Source organism: Hipposideros armiger, unplaced genomic scaffold (assembly GCF_001890085.2).
Source record: "Hipposideros armiger isolate ML-2016 unplaced genomic scaffold, ASM189008v1 scaffold_725, whole genome shotgun sequence".
Classification (NCBI taxonomy): Eukaryota; Metazoa; Chordata; class Mammalia; order Chiroptera; family Hipposideridae; genus Hipposideros; species Hipposideros armiger.
In genome coordinates this window covers 860,013-880,334 of record NW_017732075.1, presented here as the reverse complement: position 1 = coordinate 880,334, position 20,322 = coordinate 860,013, and the positions used below count along the sequence as shown (strand labels likewise).

General features: G+C 50.5%; 1 protein-coding gene across 3 annotated transcripts in view; it reads right to left on the bottom strand.

Annotated features, from left to right (window-relative positions):
- TNIP1 (TNFAIP3 interacting protein 1) overlaps positions 1–20,322 on the bottom strand; it is a 42,583-nt gene that overhangs the window by 10,242 nt on the left and 12,019 nt on the right. For 2 of the 3 annotated variants that reach the window (XM_019627249.1, XM_019627251.1), the window contains exons 2-9: positions 17,018–17,189; positions 15,708–15,842; positions 14,273–14,358; positions 12,779–12,862; positions 10,794–10,985; positions 6,945–7,039; positions 5,202–5,322; positions 2,154–2,243 (exon numbers count right to left, since the gene is read on the bottom strand). In XM_019627249.1, coding sequence (XP_019482794.1) covers positions 2,154–2,243; positions 5,202–5,322; positions 6,945–7,039; positions 10,794–10,985; positions 12,779–12,862; positions 14,273–14,358; positions 15,708–15,842; positions 17,018–17,153 — 939 coding nt within the window. In that variant the 5' untranslated portion in view covers positions 17,154–17,189. The remainder of the gene's footprint in view (positions 1–2,153; positions 2,244–5,201; positions 5,323–6,944; positions 7,040–10,793; positions 10,986–12,778; positions 12,863–14,272; positions 14,359–15,707; positions 15,843–17,017; positions 17,190–20,322) is intronic. The other variant, XM_019627250.1, reaches the window with a different exon arrangement.

Sequence of the window (20,322 nt, the reverse complement as noted above, 5' to 3'; positions counted from 1 at the left end):
TAACACCCAGACACAGAAAATAGTATTTAAGTTTGGTGTACCATTATAGAACAGACACCTCTTTAGAGAGCAGTTTGGGACTATGTATTCAAACTCCAAGTTCTCATTCTCTCTACCCCAATAATTCCACTTTGAAAAATGTAACCAAAAGAAGCACTTGCACAAAAGTATGTAAAAATATACGTATATTGCCGATTATCTCAATAATGTTTGTATTACAAGACAATCTAGAGGCCAACCTAAGCATAGATAGACTAAGGAAATTAGAGTATGAACAGAAAATAGAGCACTGTGAAACTACTCAGAAAGTCAGGCATTTAATACACTGCCTAAGTTAGAAGATGACACTAATTATTTGCCATACTCGATATAACAGTTCCTCAGGGAAGAAAAAACCCTAGATCATTAAATAAATAAAATGGGAAAGGGTATCTCAATTTCAGAAACATAAGATAAAAAGTGTTGCCTGACAGCCGAATTCTATAAACATGTCCACCCCCCCACCCCCCCACCCCCGGGCATTTAGCCTCTAATCCCATTAGCTATGAGAGAAAAGCCTCGGTATGACCAGAGGCAGTAATCTCTCTGAGGGAGTGCTTCGGTATGACCAGAGGCCGATAAGACTCCCTCTGAGGAGTGTCTCAAGGTGTATTGGGACCTGTTGGGATGCTAACAGTTAATCTCCTCTGGGAGGACACAGTAACAAGGTGTCCTGGGGCTATGTGGTGGATATGTGAAGGCATAGCATATGCTGGAACATAATGGATATGTTAATAGATAAGGCTTTGAGGCACAGACCTCAAACTGGATGCTAATCTGATCAACAGCAGTTTTACTTCTCAATAAAAACCAAGCGTAGACCCGATTTGTAGACCCGATTCGGGGGCTCAGTCTGACTCTCTGAAGGCTGAATCCCTTGGTCTCGCACTTAAATATTACTTCTGTCTCTGTCCCTTTTTATTCAATCTGCGTCGCCCCTCTCGTGTCCCATTTGCCCTTGCCACGCAGGACGTGACAAAAAAGTACTCAAAATTAAAGGAATATAGTATATGTATAAATAAATACCCTCAAAGATATAGTTTATTTTAAAGAAAGAAAAGGAAAAAATATTTGCAATGCAGCATGTATAACCGATTAGCTCAGTTGGTTAGAGCGTGGTGCTGCTAACACCAAGGTTACCGGTTCGATCCCCACATGGGCCACTGTGAGCTGCACCCTCCTTAAAAGAGTCAACTATGCCATTGTAGCATGAAAGCAATGTGTAACCAGTGACCATGGCTGTTCCCCAATAAAATTAAACGAATAAAGTAAATAAATTAAAAAGCAGATCATACATTAGTAAGTACATAGAAAAGAATGAGGAATATGCAATGAACTGTTGTTAATTGTGGTGATCTCTAGTAGGAGAGATTCTCAATCTTTTTATAATGAATATTATGTTACTTTTGTAGTCAGAAAAACAGTACCTTACAGCAATACAAACAGAAAACTAAAATTAATATGCACGTAAGACTAATGGAGCCTGACTTCCAAACGTGCAGGAAGACCTGAGAGGCAGAAAGGCCCAGGGACCTGGAGAAGGACCTGAGTTGTGTGGAGAAGAGGGGCTAAGAGAACTGGGCTCTACCTCTGGTCTGGAAATACTGGCCTAGGAGTGGGAGATGGAGGAGGAACACGCATGAGACACAAGGGACTAACCTCAACTTCTAGAGACTCTCAGCTGGTTAGAAGCAGTGCCACAAGAAGGCGTGGGATCCTTCGCTTCTGTGACAGTCCCTCCCTGAACTGGCTGTGTAGTGACAGATGAACCCCAAGTTCCCTATTCCTACTGCTGAAACTGGCCTACCTTATCACAACCTCTTTCCACCATCTAAGGTTTACCACGGGAGCCTTCCTAAGCTACCCCTCCCCTGCCAACAGTTTTAGACCGTGCCTCAAATGCCACCTCCTCAGTGACCCCTGTGGGCAGGAGTACTGATCAAGGGACAAATGTCCAGGACAAAGCAGCAGGTGTCTCCCATAGGCAGATGGTTCAGTGGTCACCATGGCAACTCACCATGGTGACCGTGGACTAGCAAGAGCCAGAGCACCAGGGAGTGCCTTTGTCCTGCCGGTCCCAGAGAGGGTGACCACCACCCTCTCCAGCCACCTACCTCAGTGCGCTGCTGCTCCAGTATCTTCACCTTCTTCTCAGCTGCACCCAAGGCTCCCACTTCTGGCATCTTACCTGCTATCACACTAGCCTAGGGAGAAACAGAGGGGCCTTCAGCAAAGCCTCAAATAACAATGGTCTCGCCACTCATAGCCCATCACCCAGCCCTTGGTCTCCTACCTCTCAACCCTCCCACCCACCAGGACACAGATACACACCCCGGTCATGACTAAGCGCCCTTTGGGAAGTCCACTGAGATCATTATCTCCCCTTCCTGATCCATGGTGGCTCCTAGGAGCTCGTCCCCCGAGCTTCTCCCCTCCTGGCTCCTCCCCTCCCGCTGGCCCCTCCCCTCCCACTGGCTCCTCCCCTCCCGCTGGCCCCTCCCCTCCCCATGGCCACTTCTTTCCCAGCTCAGGCTCTGTCTCTAAGGTACTGGCAACTGTTCTCCACCCCACCCCCCATCAGCCAAAAATCCTCTGGTCTGGAAAGTAGGAGTTATATATTTCTTAGTATTTCATAAGACACTATTTTGAAAAGATAGAAAAATAAATAAGAATGTGTGTGTATGTTTGATAGTACACGTACACATATTTCATAGCTCTATCCTCTGAGAGGGCCTAAAGCAGTGACACCCCAGGAGCAACGCGCACACCCAGGGCCCAGATGTTGGTTTCTAAGTGCCATTCTCCAACAAAAAGTAACAGGACTCCTCAGAGAAGTGGTTAAGTCCAGGGCCGGGACAGGGAAAACACGAGTTTGGAGCATCTTACGGTACCAGAAAGTAAGGAAGTACTCAGTAATCGTAAGAAGAAGGCCATGTCAAATGGGCATAGAAAACAACCTGAAAGAGCTTCCTATGGCCAAGCTCTGACAATCTGAACAAGAAAATCAATCATGATAGGGTTATGACCCAAAGAATAAAATAAATATCCTTGAGTTCATACTGGTAGAAAGAAATAGCTGAATAATTAAATAAATGGGGGAGAAGGAACAACTCATCCTTGTAAAGGATTCCAGTTAGTGACTGGAGAAGGAATGAGGGAAACACAAAATCGCCATTAGGCTACTACAGTTAATAACAAGCACTATGAGATCCTCCAACGGATACTGAAATTGGTGAGCAAAAGTATAAGGAGAAATGAGACATTTGCACAGTCTCAAAGTGTCTCCTCAAAAAAAAAAAGTATTAATTACAAAGAGAAAATTCGTCACTTTCTACAGAGAAACCTGACAGACATGTCCTTAGCCATGTGCTCACGGTTGACAGGAGTAAGGCACACTGACATCATGTACCTTTGACATGGTGCACTGAAAGAGCTTGATGTCACTCCTGTGGTGCTCTCGCCCAAATCCATAACCTCAGTCCAGTCATGAGAAAACATCAAGCAAACCCAAACTGAGGGACAGTCTACAAAAAAACCGGCCAGTAGCACCCCAAAGCGTCAAGCTCATGAAAGAGAAGGAATAACTGGGAATTGTCACAGACTGAAGATTAAAGAGAGGTGACAACTAAATGCAATGTGGGACCTGGAATCGATCCTGGTACAGAAGAACATACGTGAAAAACTGGTGAAATCTGAACAAAGTCTGCAGTTTAGTTAGTAGTATTGAGCCAGTGTCAACCCTCGTTTTGATCACTGAACCATGGTTACATAACACCTTAAGGCTTTGGGGGGGGAACCCTGAGGGCAGAACTTGTGAGGTTCAAGTGCTCCCTGCAGGCTAAGGTCTGTAAGCACACCACAGGGAGTAAGGGCAGTGAGCTGGCAAGAGTTAGAGCCAGCATTCCACCCACATACAACTGCGGGGCACGGGCTTCACGACGGCTGTCATGCACACCTCCTATGGGACCGTCCTCCCTGGCAGGGCAGCAAGAACATCTGGCCTTCAAGATGTTCTTGAAGTCAAGCGAGATGAGTCGAGATTGAAGGGCTTTGGAAAAGTGAAAGGGCTGCCCACAGAACTCGGACAACCCAGGAGAGGTCCGAAGAGTCCACAGGAGGGCAGGCAAGGCAGGCACTGATGTGAGGGGAAATGGAAGCAGAGAGGGGCCCCACGGGCTGGGATGCAGAAGGCCACCGCTCAGCACGGTTCCCTGCCCCACCCCAGGTCTGTCAGGTGGCTGACGGTGCAGGAATCTTAATTAGGTGATATCACGTGACCTCTTTAAGCCTCCTGCCATAGCTGGGTCATGGAGTACCTTACAGGTAGAGAGGAGATCCAAATAAGACAATGGGTTTGAAGGTTTGGGTAAACGCTACAGTAATTAAGTTATTAGGATGATTACTACTATTACATAGGTGTGGGGTTTGTTAAAGACCTTGAGTTCTGCTGAGCAGCCATTAAACCCCATTGGGGGGAGGGGGGACGACTCAGTGCTGCAGCCATGAGACTCAGTGCGGGCAAGGAAGGAGAGCCAGCTCCTGCTTGGGGACTGGATACGAGCCAGGGCTGGGAGCGGCAGTGGCAAGAGGGCAAATGGACCAGCCCCTGGGCATTGCCAGGCCATGCCCTCCTTTCTGCCTGTCAGAGGCTCCAGGGCACAATCACAGGAGCTTAGCAGAGTCCCCTGAAAAGCTCTCAGGGGGCTAACATTCCTAATTCTGCCAGGAATGTCTGAGAAGTTAAGCTGACTTTTGGGAGCCGCCCTGTAAGAGAGACCTTGACAAATGAGGATGTGCTTAGGGAATGTACCCAGATTAAGCAAAGGATTCAACACCACCTTCTCTAATAGCAGGAGCTATTCAGCCTGGAGAACAGAAGGCCTGTGGGGGTCACACAGCCACGGTCACGGCCGGCAGCCTGAGTGTGTCACAAGGAATTGGGACGCCCCCGGTGGCTGAAGGCAGAAGAAGGGTTGAGCAGAGGAAGCTCCAGGGAGGCAGATGGTTAGGCCAAGTTAAGGAAAAGCCATCTTAAGACGAGAACCTTCTAACAATGGATTTGGCTGCAACAGGAAGCAGTGAGCTCACTGTCACTGGAGGTGACAACGGAGTCCGGGCAACGGCAATCAGGGGTGCCGTGGAAGGCGCTTCTGACCACATACCTGCGGCTGTCCGGCCACGCCCTTCTTGCCCGCACCTTCCATCTTTGGTGAGCCTGGTCGCCCACAGGCACCCTCTTTGCTGCTGCTCATCAACAATTTCTTGAGCTCCATGTTTTCTTCCCTGGGTCAGAGGCAAACAGAGAGGTCACATTGCTGGCCCTGGGTTACGGAGGCTGGGGCTCTTGGACCTCTACTCATGTGAGTTGCAGCTGAGTCCTGGGGTGTAAGGCAATATCCTGAAACCTGCCCTCGGATGGAACCAAAAAAGACATCGCTAAGCCACTGTGCGGCCATCTGTGGGCTTTCCTAGAAGTCTCAGGTCGCCAACAGCAGGGTTTCCCCAACTGTGGGATGTCTGTATGCATGAGATCGTCAGCACACATCCAAACCTGCATTAAATAACCCGGGAGCCCACTTTAGTGAGAAAGGCACACCCTTTCCAACTGTCGTCAGGCTCCCTGTGTAGAGCATGGGGTCAGCCTCAGTTTCATGCTGATAGGTTTTGAGCACTTTTCTAATATTTGCCAGTTTCCCTGGTAACAGAGAGAAAGCAGGCATCGGGCTCAGAGCCTTCAGTCGGCAATGGTACTTCACCAGCTTTTATCAACACCCTTCCATTTTCATTGCATTGACTGTTGGAGTTATCTTCTATTTATTACAGGCAATGCTGCCTTCCAGTTACTCTAGTGAAAGCTTTCTTTATAATAATTTTAGGTAAAAGCATGACTCAAACTAAATTCTGAAGTAAGTAATAGGGTAGGTGATATAGGACATAATGAAAGCGGTGATGTGGACTCGAGTGTGACTGAAATATGGAAAATATTGCTTTACGTTCTATTTGCCAGCTGGGTTTCCACGTCATAACAGACAAATGGAGAAGTGGCTTTCCCAAGGTCACACAGCAGGGATTTGTACTTTTGCCTTCTAGTCATGAGTCTTTCCTCCAGCCTGGGGTTTTGGCTCCATAGATAGAGTCACTGTGGCTATAAAACTCGAACTGCTTGGAAATAAATACATACATGCAGAAGTAAATAAATACATGCTGATTCCAAATGGCGCAGTGGCTTAGCAGTGACGTATTACTGTCTGGGCCTCACGTGCCTCTCTCTGGGCCTCAGTCTCCCTCTGCACAATGAGGGGTGTAGCCCCCATGATCTCAAAGGGTCCTCTGAGCTCTGACAGTCAAGATCAGTGTTTCTCAAGTGTGAGCCTGGGCCTACCTTCATCATACTCACAGAGGCCCTTTGGAGAATAAAGATGCCTCGGTCTTGCCTCAGACCCATGGAATCAAGAATCTCGGCAGAGAAGGGAGCGGCAGGAGTGTAAACTTGTATGCCTTGCCCTCAGTGAACCTGATGCACAATAAAGTCTGAAACCCACTAGCCCAGATGAGGGAGCCCTGACTGTTCTCAGGGAAACAAAGCAGGACAGGAAGATGACCAGCAGGGGGCAGCCAAGTCCTGAGCCCTGTCTCCAATGGCTGGCCAACTGCTAACAGGCTAAGCTTAGGAGGAAGGTCCCAAGGAAGGAATACCATTTGTACAGACTTTCTGACGTTCTCCAGGCACTTTACAAACACACTCCTCAAGGCACTCAAGGAGAAAGGCCAAGAGACCTGACATCCAAAGCACGGCTCTGGGCACAGGCCTCAGAGCCCTCAGCCCAGGAATCAGGGCCATGCACCCACCCCTTCCTGTTCCCCATCCCGCCCCTCAGCCCTTCTCTTGAGGAGCCTAGACTTACCGCAGCCTCTCGGCAGCCTGATCCCGCTGTTCCAGGCCCTTGTCCAGCTTGGCCTTCAGCGCCTCATTCTCTTTCCGAAGCTGCTCACACAGAGTCTGCAGGGCAGAGAGGCAGGTGAGAGCAAGGAAAGAGAAGGGGTGCATCCCCAACACTGGTTGATGTTGGAGGACGGGGCGGAGCTACAGCCACACCAGGTCCCAACACATCCCCTTTGCAACCAATCCCTCTCAGGACAGCAGGGAGCCAAGCCATGAGGCCCGTCCAGGCTCCCTGATGTATTCTCTCCCTCAGGAGCCAGCCGTGAAGACGCCTGATCAAGAATCAGCCACAGGGCCCTCTGGTTCTCCAAGATGGAGAGTTCCTGCTGTTCCCACAGCCTAGAACACTCTAGAACGCTCTTCCCCACCAGCTTTCCCCTAGCTTACTTCTACTCCTGCTTCAAATCTTAGCCTAAACGTCACCTCCTCAGGGAAGTCCTCCCTGACTCCCACATCTCAGGTGAGTTGGGTCACCTTTATTATCCTTGCTCATAGGACTCTGCTCTCACCCTTCTTGGTACTTGTGACAATCAGAGCTAAAGAACTGTTTGTGTCTTTATTTTCTTAATGTCTATCCCCCACCCCCTACCCCCAATCCCCATTCTCTTGTCCACTGCCAGATCTCCTGCCCGAGCTCAGGACCTAGCACATGTCAACACTTAACTCTCTTGAAGGAACACACAACTGAATGACAATGGCCGCATGAATGAATGAACAAGTGAAGACCTGAGACCCAGGAGGCCTATGAGCTCAGTCGATTTGGACAGCGGGTGAGGCTTCCTTTCAGTGTAATCAAGTGGTGAGTCAGAAGACAGGGCATTTGGTCAAGACCTCACCAGTTTCTCAAGTGTGGCTCAGGCTTCCTTCGCCTCTGAGACACAGTTCTCCTCTACAAAATGGGGACTACTGTTCCTTCTCTGCCTCCTTTACAGGGTTGCTGTGAGGACAAACGAGACCAGGAGAGTGCAAGCGCCTTGTAAACTGCCAGTCACTTGCTATCTGAGGACTTGTGGTTGAAGCACTGAGAGGTGGGGGCATGGAAGATGGACAGCCAGACTCAGGGCCTCACGGATGGAGAGGGGAGGGAGGTATCAACTAGTAATGGTGATGCGTCATGTCAGTACTAAGTCCTCAATCTTTCAACAGATCGTGAGCACTTAACACGTGACAGGTATGTGGCTGGGCGCTGTTCCACCCACTGCCTCGTCGGAGCCTCACAGCGTCCCCAGAACTACGTAGTTCATCTCTATTTTAAATGTAGGTTAATGCAGGTGAAATCATTTGCATGAGGTTGCACAGCTGTTAAGAACCACCACAGGGATTAAACTCCATCTGGCAGACCCAGGTACCCTGATGTCTCTCTCCCCAGTGATGACAGAGCAGAGAAGGGAGGCGGGGGCTGTGAGCTGGGCCGTGAGTAAAGGCAGTGGTATTCACCAGACATTCCATCTGCTCCTTTCCAATTCCATTTCCTCTGCTGGCGGAGATCACGTGACTAGTTCTGGCCTATGAAAGATGAGTGGAAGGGACAAGTGTCCCTTCTGGGCTGGCCCATGCATGATTCTCCAGGCTTTTTTTTTCCCCTGTGGCTGTGGCTGCCTCATATTCCAAAGGGCATGAGGTGGTAGAGCCACTAAGTAACTGGAGCAAAAACAAGTCCTGGCCATAAAGAATGAGGGAGAACTTTTGTGTTACCCTGGAAGATGTCAGAGTTGTTTATTTCCACAGCAAGACCTAGCCCTTTCTGACTAACGCAGGAGAGGCTTGGGAAGGCTGCATGGAGGAGAGAGCCTGGAACTGGACGGTAGTCAGACATGAGGACTCTGAAGTGGAGAGAACAGAAAACTGCTGTGACTGGTTCCAGTGCCCAGCAGAGGCCTTGCACCATACTTGGCCTTGGAAGTGTTTGTTGAGTGAACCAAGACACAAATCAATGAATGAGTGGGGAGAAACCAGATTAATCTGCCTCTACATGCAGGCTGGGCAAATACCCAGGATGCCACGGCCCTGGGCGAGGCCTCCAGGGAACAGAACGTCCTGCTCATAGTCACTAAGGGAAGGCCAGGACGTGGCTTCACCGTGCTGTCCATCCTTCCAGGCTAGAGGGCTGCTTCCTCCAAGTTCCTGGGAAAATGCCCTGGGTACAAAGCAGCCGATGGAGAAGGGTCAACACAAAAGGCATCACGTTCTAGCAAAGGGGCTCACAGAGCTCACCTATCAGTTCAGTTGTTCACTCATTCATTCGTTCATTCACCAAATGTGCATTAGGCACCTATTAAGTGCCAGGCACTGGGATAGAGTGGTGAATATGACAGACAAGATACCCGCCCCTATTATGAGTCTTACAGTCTAGCAGGAAGCGCAAGGAAAAAAACATAAAGTACATAAACCACCTAATAAAATTATTATAAACTATGATAAGAACTAAGAAAGAAAGAAACAGAGGCCTAATATAAAAAATAGCAGCGTTTGGCAGGACCCCCTTTTATGAGGCCCGGTATTGATCCCCATTTCAAAGCCGAAAAGTTGACACTGAAACCCATGCAACAGCCAGGTTCGCCTCCCCGGAGTTCAGCTTTAACACCTTTAGGCCTCGCTGACAGCTGAATGCCTCTTCAAGTCGTCTCCCTCAGCCTGGCCCTCAGGCTCCTCCAGCCTCACCTCCCATCATGCCCTTCAACTAGAGGTGAAACGGGGGTCCTGCACTCTCCCTGGAGTTCTCTGCCCCCCACATCTCTCCTTATCCTGTGGCTCCAGCCTGGACGCCCCACCTGCTCTTGTCAACCTAGCCCCTTCTCAAGGTCACACATGGTGGATATCCTCCCCAGAGACTGGGCACTTGAATGTTTGCTGACCTAAAGGAGAGACCACAGACCAGGTGACTGTCACAGGAGGGTCTAGAAGGGAGGAAGGAAACTTGAAGTTATAGCTCTGTCACTAAAGGGACAGGTGCTCAGGTCCTGAGCAGGTCCTCGTGAAGCCTCAGTTTTACCACATGTGAATCCTTCCCTACCCCCAGGCCCTCAAGGCTAAGATCCCCTGCTCAGGACAGATGACCAGTCATCATCAAATCCTAACAGTAACCACTTTTTGAGCACTTACTATGATCTAGACTATACCAGGTGCTTCATTTAATACAGCAATTCCATGAGGCAGGCATTCCTGGCACCATGTTGCTGATAGGGGCAGTGAGTGACAGAGAGGATAAGTGACTTGTCTCAAGTCACACAGCAATAGTCACTACTAGAACTAAGGACCTTCCTGGGCTGGCCTAGGAAGGAAATCTGACTTCATTCCCACGGCAGGGTTATGAAAGGACTTCTCCTCCATCGGGGAGGCAGGTTGGGATGGTGGTTAAGAGGATGACCTTTGGAATATGATAGCTCGAGGTTCGAATCCCACCTGCATCATCTACTGGCTGGGTGACCTGAGGCAAAAAAAGAAAATCACCTCTCAAGGGCTGCGTCCCCACCTGTGAAGGGGGGACAAGGATGGTCCTACCGGCCTTTGTTTCCTCCCTTTCCCCACCTATCTGTGAACAGGGGCAGGGCTGTTGCCCACCTGCCCACATCCACAGCCCCAGGGTACCTCAGCCATGAAATTTGCATTGCCTACCCCATATTTCCCAATTTCCTTCCTCTTCCTTCCCACAACTTCCTTCCCCTGCTCACCACTCCAAACAAGAAGCCCAAGGTCACCAACATCACCCTTGGAAGTCCCCAGAATACCCAGGATTCCCAAGAAGAGGTGGAGGAGGTGGAGGGGGACGCACACCTGCCTATCCCAGGTGACCCGCCCTGGCTGGCCTCACCTGCAGGATGGAGGTGCGCTGCTCATTCTTGTGCACCTTGGAGGCCAGCCGATTGAACTCGAGGGCCATGCGGCCCAGGTGGGTGAAGAGCTGGCTGTGGTCCGGCTCCTCCGCACACACGCTCAGGGTGGTCTCCAAGCGTTGCAGGTGCAGCATCAGGTTGCTGTCCTCGTGCGGCAGGGGGCCCAGCTCCTGTCAGGGGAAGGGGACAGGGACCACTCTTCACCAGGGTCTGAGTAGGTGCCCCCAGCCATTCGCCCTCTGCTTCCCCAGTCCTCATGACTCAGTTTCCCCCTCTGATCCTAGCTCAGCCCAGGGAAATTCTCCGGTTGCGCAGGTTCCCTGTCTGGGGCTGACTCACAGGGCAGGACCCGGCCTCCCAGGCCAGTGGCTGGCTTTCCAGCAGTGAGGCCACTTTCCTCCCACACTCGGGGCCTCGCTGCGCGCCTGGGGGTAAATCACTCATCTGCTGGGGCTCAGAATCCTCAGCAACTGAATGTACACACGCCCCTCCCCTGCCCTCCCTCCTGCCTCACAGGGGTCTAATGAAGGTGAACCCACACATGAAAGCAGCGCGCCCAGGAGAGGGGTCTCCCGCTAGGTACAGCTCTGCTTCTTTGGCTCAGGGAGTCTTGACCAAGGAGCCACACAGAGACCAGAAATGCCTGACTTTTATGTTTATACGTGTGTCTTCTGGGGTATGGTCCAAGCGTTCATCAGCTTCTCAGAGCTCCCAAGACTCAAAACAGGTTAAGAATCGTAGCTCCAGATATTTCAAAGAGCCCCAATCTAGGTAAGTGTATAAGAAAGGAAGCATACTGTGGGCAAGACAGCCCTACCTCAATACTAAGTCAGTCTCTGTCTCCGTCTCTCCTGTATCGAGAACACGCCTTCCAAAGACAGTGCCTTCGTAATGCCAACACCATGCCCAAGGATCCATGGTGGCACCTTACAGCTAACTGCCCCTGGCTGAGCCCCCACACCTCCTCGGGCTCCATTCCCACGGTGTCCCACATGTCAGCTCCTCTAGCAGGCCTCCCCTAAACACTGACAGAAGTCACAGGATGTCAGAGCTACAGGAAGCCTCAGGGTTCAGGCTGGGAAACCGAGGTGGGGAAAAGGGACTCGCCCAAGGTCACCTGCAGGGTCAGTGGCAGAGCTAGGAGTGGAACTTGGGCTTCCTGACGTTGCGTGAAGGCCTATGTCATACTGTTAGCACCTTATTCTAACAGGAGATAATGCTGCTTCTTCAGTTCTGCATTCCTTCCCCCACTGCCTCTCTTTACAAAGGGTCTGAGGTGGTGAATGCTGCTCTCTATTTAAGGCCCAGAAATTGCTTCATCCTCTGATCTCTCCAAGCTCCCAGGGGGCAGGGAGGCCATCTTGTCTGCTTGGCACAGACTAGGCACATGATGGGTTTAAGGAGGAACTTATTAACTAGAGGAAGTGATTGGTCCAAGATCATAGAGTAAAATACTTTTTGAGCAGGGGGTTCTTGCTGCCTTGGCCAGCTTCTCAGAGCCCTCAAGGACAGGACAGGACAAGGGGACAAAAGTTCCCAGGAGACAAATACAGAACCTATTTAATACTCAGCCTGCATAATGGGGTAAATCATCTGCCATGAGCCGCTCTGGGCCTCGGGACCCTTTCTATTCTACCAGGACTAGAAGCCCACCGGCCCACAGATTGAGTCATACTGTGTGGAGGTACCCACCACACATACTGTGTGGAGACCAGTGGGGTTGGCGATGTGCCCAGGCTTTCACAATGATGGGTGCCTGTGTAACCCAAGTAGGGGAAGTCACCAGCAAGGGATTTGCATACATGAGCGAGAAGCACCCTCTGATCCAGCCCCGCCATGTATCCCCAAGTGACTCCAAGGTGCCCAAAGTCCTGTGAGCGGGTCCCGTGCCTGTCACCCAGGGCCAGGTGACTGAAACAGAGAGGAGACGTGGGATGTGCCCAGGGACCTGCCGTCCACTCACCATCGCGTTTTTGGCGTGGCCGCTGCTCTCTGGCGGAGAATTCTGCTCCTCGGTGGGGACCACTTCAAATTCGGAGGAAGTGCCCTATACAGAAAAGGAGTTAGGGGCTGCCTGAGAGGAAGTCAAAGCTGAGAGCAGCGGGGAGCGGGCAGAGGATGGAAGGACAAAATCCCTTCTCACATCCAGGTCGTCTGGGCATCCCCTTCATGCAGTGGCTGAGCTCACCACAGTTACACATCACTTCGTGTGAGACCACAAAGCAGGATTCCCAACGAGTCTGCCCACACCCCAGGTTACGTCCCTTCTGTGACCAGTTTCCTCATCTGTATAACAGGATTATTGGACTAGCTGGTCTTGAGCCACGAGAACTTCAGGGTTTTGTTTTGTTTTTTCTTCTTAACTTTCACTTTTAAAGTGTTTTCATGAACTCCATTATGGTCAGAAGGCTATATCCCCTTTGGACAGAAGAGGACACTGACAGCACGTCATTAGTTAACGCAAAAGTAGGGACTGAACCCAAGGCCTGCAAATCTAACATTCCTGCTATGGCACCAGAGCTGTCTCCCAGGCCCAGGTGTCCCCAGCTGGTCACCTGGAGAATACAGACAGCAGTTAGTGTGGCCACTGCCAAGGTGGTCCTGGGCCAGCCTTGCCAACCTAGTCCCAGAGAAGTGGACTGATCTCGGATAAGTTCCAAAGATGCGTCAACAAATTTGGAGAGATTTTTTTAGGATTCACCCAACTCCAGGGTGGCCAAGGAGTTCCAGTCTTTTTCACATTTCTTAGCCACTCCCAACAGATAGGCCGATGGTCCCTCTGAACCAGCAACTGACTCTGGGGTTACTATTAAACCTGCTCTTCACAGATGATTTCGGCCTTCCCTCGTCCCAGGAAATGGCAGACGGATAGGAGGATCTCTGCACCAGCTTCCGCTGAGCCTCATGGCCACCAGAACCCGGCTCTGGATTTCGGCCCTGCCTGAGAAAATCTTTCTTTCACCTCTACGTTTCCTCCCAACTGTCTATGTGACCTTGGAAAATGCTCTTCTCTCTCTGGACCTGATCTGCAGGATGAAGATGCGAAGTGATACAATCACTTGGGTCCCTTCCAGTCATAGGATACCAAACAAAACTTCTCGAGGCAAATCCGTAGAAGACAATTTCTGAGCCCCCTTCGAGACTACGAGTCCCGTGTCGCATCCATCTGTTTTCCTAGCATGGTGCATAGTCAATACATGCTTTGTATTATGCAAATTAGTATATGAGAGGAATTCCTTGTGCAGACCAGAGACTTCCTGGTAGGTGTTTACTATGATGTTCATTTGAAAATGGGAAACCGAGGCCCCAGAGAGACTGAGATTGGCTTGCTCAACATCACACACCAAGTCAGAACCTAGGCTTCTAGACTCCAACCCTTTCTCTTCATGTCCCTGTATCTGCCAACAGGACCTTGAAGTCCAGGCAACTTTCAGCTAGGACTCCAAATGCAACTTACACTGGACGGAGGTTTTTGGACTGGCTCTGGCGTGTTGCTGGGGAGTGCAGGGTCAGTGGGGGGTGCTGGGGCATTTGCATCCTTTCCTGGAGATTTAAGAAAATATGGATGAGCAGCAAGGAAAGGGGAAAAACCCAAATGCTACCCCCTCGAAAACAGCCCTGGCCAGAAGAGTTCTTAGGCAGAGTTCCCTACATGAGCCTGGGAAAGTGGGAGGTGGTCCCACCAGGGCCAAGTAGCCTGGGGAAACACCCAGCCCTGGAATTACGGGTGCAGAAAGACCACCTTCCCCGGGCTTGTTAGGAAAATCCCAAGGTGGCCACTGCTCCTTGCTACCCTGGACCTGTCTCAAGGATGACAAGGATGACAATTTACAATTAACAGAGTGTTTTTATATTTATTATCTCAGCCAATTCTCATGCAGCTCTGTATTACCATTTTAAAGGTAAGGAAACTGAGGCATGGAAAGGTCACCAACTGGCCCAGAGTCACACAGCCAGCAACTGCAAAGCCAAGGCTCAAACTTGGCTCTCTCTCCCTGACTTCTTGGAGCGCTTGCTGCAGAGAGCCCCGAGGGTGGCTGCACGGCTCACTCTGGGGGTGGGCCCGGCACAAATCTGGGATTCAGAAAACATTGCTGAATGGACAAGTGGAGGCTGGAAAGCACCCACTGACTGCAGCAGAGTGGACTCAGATATATCACCACTTTCTTCCATTTGTCCATCCAGCCAATGTAACTACCAGCCAAATGGAGGGCTGGCACACTGGCCTGGGCCAACGCTGTAAGGTGAGGCTGCAGTAGGAGGTCTCTGAGCCCCACATGTAGAGACCTTGCCCGGTCCCAGACCTTGCACTGCCCTTGGAGACATGCCAGAGGAAAGCATAGTGACCACACACAGGACTTTAACCCTTAGCCACAGTCAACGCTTTCCTTTACTAGGTAACACATGTAACCTTACATCTGAAATACACTGCGGCAGGCTAAAAGGCAAGTGCACACTCTTCCCCAGCTGTAAGAAGGAAGGGGGGTGCCCAGACCAGAGAGTTTAGACTCATGCCAACTCTGAGTGACTTGAAGTAGATGCCTGGAGCACTCCGCCTGGCACACAGTAGCTGCTCATTAAATATTTGCTGAATAAGTATGCTGATAAAGATCCTGAGGCCACATCTTGCAGTGGACTGTCATGATCCATAACTAATGTCTGCCAGGGCTCAGAAGTGCTGAGTCACTAGCCATTTTTAGACAAGATTACTTTGAAGTCCCAGCCAGCATCTGGGGGATGTTGTAACCAAAACATGACTGCGAGGGTGGTCTGTGGCCCAAGGGTACATGGAGGAGGTGTGGGTTTCTGAACAAGAAGGGAGTCCGCTGTTAAGGGTGTCGGGAGTCAGGAACACAAGGGAAAGCAGTGGGCAGCCCGGGCTCCCCTTGGACCTGTGAGCTCAAGCAGGTGGTCGAAGGAGGCGAACGAGGGAGACGGCGGTGGGAGCAGCTCACTGTCCTTGACTAGCTCCTCTGCCTTCTGCCGCAGCCTGGATGCTTCCATCTGGGACTCTTCCAAAAGCTCCCCTGGAAAGACAATGGGGGAAGGAGGCGCAAAAGGAATTACTGAGCTCTGCTCGCCAATTCTCGCCACCCTGTGCCCCTACGCTGCTTCGCCTGACTTAGGCTCCAGGCTCACTCCCAGCGTTGCCTTGTGGGCTGAGTGGGACACACATCATTCTGACCCACAACCAGAAACAGGCCGATAAGGAAGAGGGCCCCACAATCAGGGAAAAAGGAGTGGAGGGGAACAAACTCCTGGCCCCCCAGCCTCCCCCGCCCCTTTCCTGTCCCACTCCAGCCACACCTGGCCAGGACTCCACAGAAAGCCAGGGGCTGTCTTAGGCCAACCATCATGGCACCCGGGGGCTTCTCACGGCCTATGCCCCCAAAGACAGGGGCTGCCTGAAGGGAGAAGACCCCCAATAATACCAACCACCCCTCTGGGCCTCAGTTTTCCTTCTCCCACAAGTGGCGAAGGGGGAACTCCACTCTTTCTTCCCCAATCTGCCATTCGAAACAGAGGTCTGCGAAGCAAGGAGAGAGCGTTTGGAAAGTCGGGGAACTGGGCTCGATCCCGAAGCCTAAGACCAGAGACGGTGGCAGCAAGACAAAGGCAGAGTTTTAGGAATTGGAAAGAGAGGTCCCTCTGGATGGGAAAATCAATGAATGTGTCACATGGAGGAGGAGATGGCATCTTAGCTGGGTGCTGTCGGGTGGGGACAACTCGGTCATGTGGAAGTAGGTGAGGCTGCTCTAGGCAGTGGGGACAGCGTGAGCAAAAGCCAGGACAAGAGAAATCAAGGGGCCTACTCCCGTTTTGCATCACGCCAAGCTCAGCTCCCTGCTCCAACACTTGGGGACCGTACCCCAGTTGCCCGGTGATGTCAGCTCTCCCCTTTTCTGGTGCTTCTGGAAGATGCGGCCGTTCTGTTCCCATATCCACAGATTGGGCCTTCCAGCTCCCTCTCCCTGACACCAGGCCTTTTTCTCAGTCCCTCAAGATATTCTGAGGTCTGTCATGATTATTCTGGGGTGCTGGGGACCCAGGGTGGGGAATGCTGCCACCATGCTAGGGAAGTACATAAAGACACAGCGGTGGGGCAGGAGCTAAGGCAGGGCCAGGAGGGACAGAGGGGTGTAGCCTGGCACTGCAGGCTACAGGTAGGAGGTTTGCAGGGAGAGTGCAGGGTCTGCTTTACCTAACATCTTTATCCCTTGCATTTTTTCCTTTAGTCGGGAATTCTCCTCCACTAGGCGCTCAAAAGCTGTGGACACCTCTCCCGGAGGCATGCTGCCCCCAGGGTCGTAGATCCGGTATGGTCCTCTCCCTTCCATGAGGGTGGCTCAGCCCCTGCCGTGGTGCCCGCCTGGCTGTAAGGACAACAGCAGGAAATCAGCGGGCTGGCCAGGCATAGAGGTGTCCCACAAGGCAGTCTCCATAACCCAAAAGAGAACACAGCACTTCAGGCTGGTCTGGCCACAGTACAGCAGAGCAGGATAGTCACCTCCTTTGATCTGGACGCTCTGCCTCTTTTAATACAACCTAAGAATGGCATACATTTCTTTCAGCTGCCTCACTGCACCACTGGTTCATTTGGAACAGTAATCAACTGTGAGGTGCAATATGGACTACAAAAAAGAACACTGGAATTGTAGTAAAAAAACTTGAGTTCATGTCCTATCAGTGGGGTCCAAAAGGACAGGAACCTTGCACCACTGCATTCCCAGGGCCCAAATACAGTATTAGCTAAGAAATGAATGCCAATAAACACCAAATGAATAAACGGTCTAACCATTAACTCACTGTGAAATCGTGGGCAGTCCCTTCCCCTCTGAGGAGGGGAAATGAAAGTCTTACACTAAATCAGTGATCTTTAAAGTGAAATGCTTATGCCTTAAGGGATAAGCAAGTCAATCCAACCCAAAGTTCCATTTATATGTATGTCACCTTTTTTTTTTAAAGAAAGAAGAAAAAACCCTGACTAATATTTAATATACTAATTGACACTGTCACCCTCCTCCTTCAGTCTCATATCATGTACGGACTGTCCCTTCCAGTTCTAAAGAACAGATGAATTTTCCACCAAACCACTATCTACTTGCTTAGCAAAGGCTCTGCATTAATCTGTCCAATTTCATCTGCTTTATTTCATTTGAAACCACTATGCAAAGTGATTTCAGAACCCTAGCTCTGTGACTTAATAGAGAAACTTCTTTCTCGCATTCGTTCATTCATTCAACAATTATTTATTGAGCATCTATTCTGTGCTGGGTACTAGTCTGGGTGCTGGGAAATTATCAGCGAACAAAACAGAGAAAAATCCCTTGTGGTGTTTACACTGTAGTGGTGGAGATTCTAGATAGACATAGATACAGTACTAGGGGTCGTGAAAATATCTATGGACAAAAATTAAGCAGTAAAATTACGAGGCAGGGACTTTCAATGGAGCTGTCAGGAAAGACCTCACAGAAAAGGAGTTATTTTAGCAAAGACCTGAAGGAGGTGAAGGATCTAGCCACGCAGATATCTGGGTGAAGAATATTCCCGGCAGAGAGAACAGTAAATGCAAAGGCTCTGAGGCTGAAAAAAACTGATCCAGCCTCCAGCCCCACAAAGAGCTCTCCAACACAAAAGAGCTCCAAAGGCCTCTACCAGGGACTTCAGAAGGACTTGGGGCCGAAACCTCCCTCCTAAGATCACCACCCCCAGAGCAAAAACTGTTTCAGTCAGGAATCCCCAAAGGCCCTTTGAGCACCCACACAATACTCCCTGAAAGAAAAGAGTAAAAACGGATTAATAATAGCAGCCACCATTCATTAATCATCCACTTGCCAGCCACTGCATTCAACACTTCAGATGCGTTATCTCAGTGAAGCTGCACAACTCTAAAATACATAACTAAAAAAAATAATAATAGGGCCGGCCGAGTGGCGCGATGGTTGAGAACTCGCTTGGGATGCCAGAGGGCCCCGGTTCGGATCCCACATATGAGGGCCAGTGACACTGCCCTCCACAGCTAAGATGCTGTGCAACAGCTCAACCTGGAGCTGGGTTGCCATGGGTCGCCGGCGACGGCGTAGGCTGCAGCCCCTGCGGCAGTGGGTTGCTATGGGCTACCGTGTGTTGCCAGCAGCCAACGTGAGCGGCCAGCAGCCGCAGTGAGCGGCCGTCCAGAAGCCGGCGACTGATCTGCCTCACCAGGGAGGAGCGCAATGATGGTGCCGACTTGGGCCAGTGAGGCAACATCCTCCACAACTAGATTGAAGAACAAAAATGACAGCAACTTGTCTGTTCCCCTTCCCCCAATTCCCCAGCACTGTTCCCATCCCCCCAATTCCCCAATAAAAATGTTAAAAAAAATAAAATAAATAAATAAAAAATAATAATAAAATAAAATACATAACTAAACTATCCTCATTTTATAAGGGAGGTTTAGTGAGGTTAAGTAACTCATCCAGGATCACACAGCCAGCAAGTGAGAGCCTACATGCAAATCTAGCACCGCCTTAGAAAGCTGAGTTAACCCCTGCTACTTTCCCACAGTTCCTCCCCATCAAGACTTTGGCCAGAGGAGTTCAAGCCAGTTTGTCGGGTAACACAAGGCTATTAGGTAACCTCTGGGCTGTTTCCCCTGCCTCTGTAGTACAAGAAATAACAAGGGTTTTGCCCAGAGGGTCCACATTACCACAGGAAGGCACGGGCCAGAAAGAAAAACAAAGTTCTGGTGAGGGGGACCCCTCCCCCAAAGACTGACAAAGAGATGACAAAAACACTTGTCTAGTTGCTCCCACGCCTTGCTGGGCCCCACGGATGCAAAGGACAGCTGCCTACCCACCCAACACAAAAGTCAGCACTCAGCTTAGGGGGGGACTTGTTTTTAACTTGAAAGGTCAATGCTACACAGCAGAGCAAGCAAACCCTGAAGTGTTTACCCAGTGTACTAAGTACAGTGACTGGCATAGAGCAAGGTGCTCAAAAATGTTGGGAGATGTGGGGGCCGGGTCCTCTGTCTAAGCTGACCTTTCTTCTCATGTGCCACTCCAGCAAAACACTTACTGACCAGCATGGAATGTATCTGACTGGTGTTAAGCATCTGCGCATTTGACTGAGAACTTCCTGGAAGCAGGAGCATGCTTTGCACAGGTCTGGCGCTTGGAAGGTGAGCCATGATTGACAGCTGAATGGAACTTCCAAACGGGGAGACCGAGAGCTGGAAGGAGCTTGTAGCCACCTTTGATGATAAGTGGCAGCAGGCGTCCTGGTTCCTGCTCACCACTCACCCTCAACAGAACTCACAGTGGGCATTACATGATAATTTGGGTATGCTTTTTACTCTACATCTGGCTTGCCCAATGAGAAACTCCTTGAGAGCAGGGGCCAAGACCATCCTGTCTACCAGCCTTAATAAACCTCTAATCAAAGCAGAAAGAGAAAGGACCAGAGGAACCCTTGATGCTGCCCCTGCCTCCTCAGAGGCTGTATACAAACATCCCGAGAGCCTGA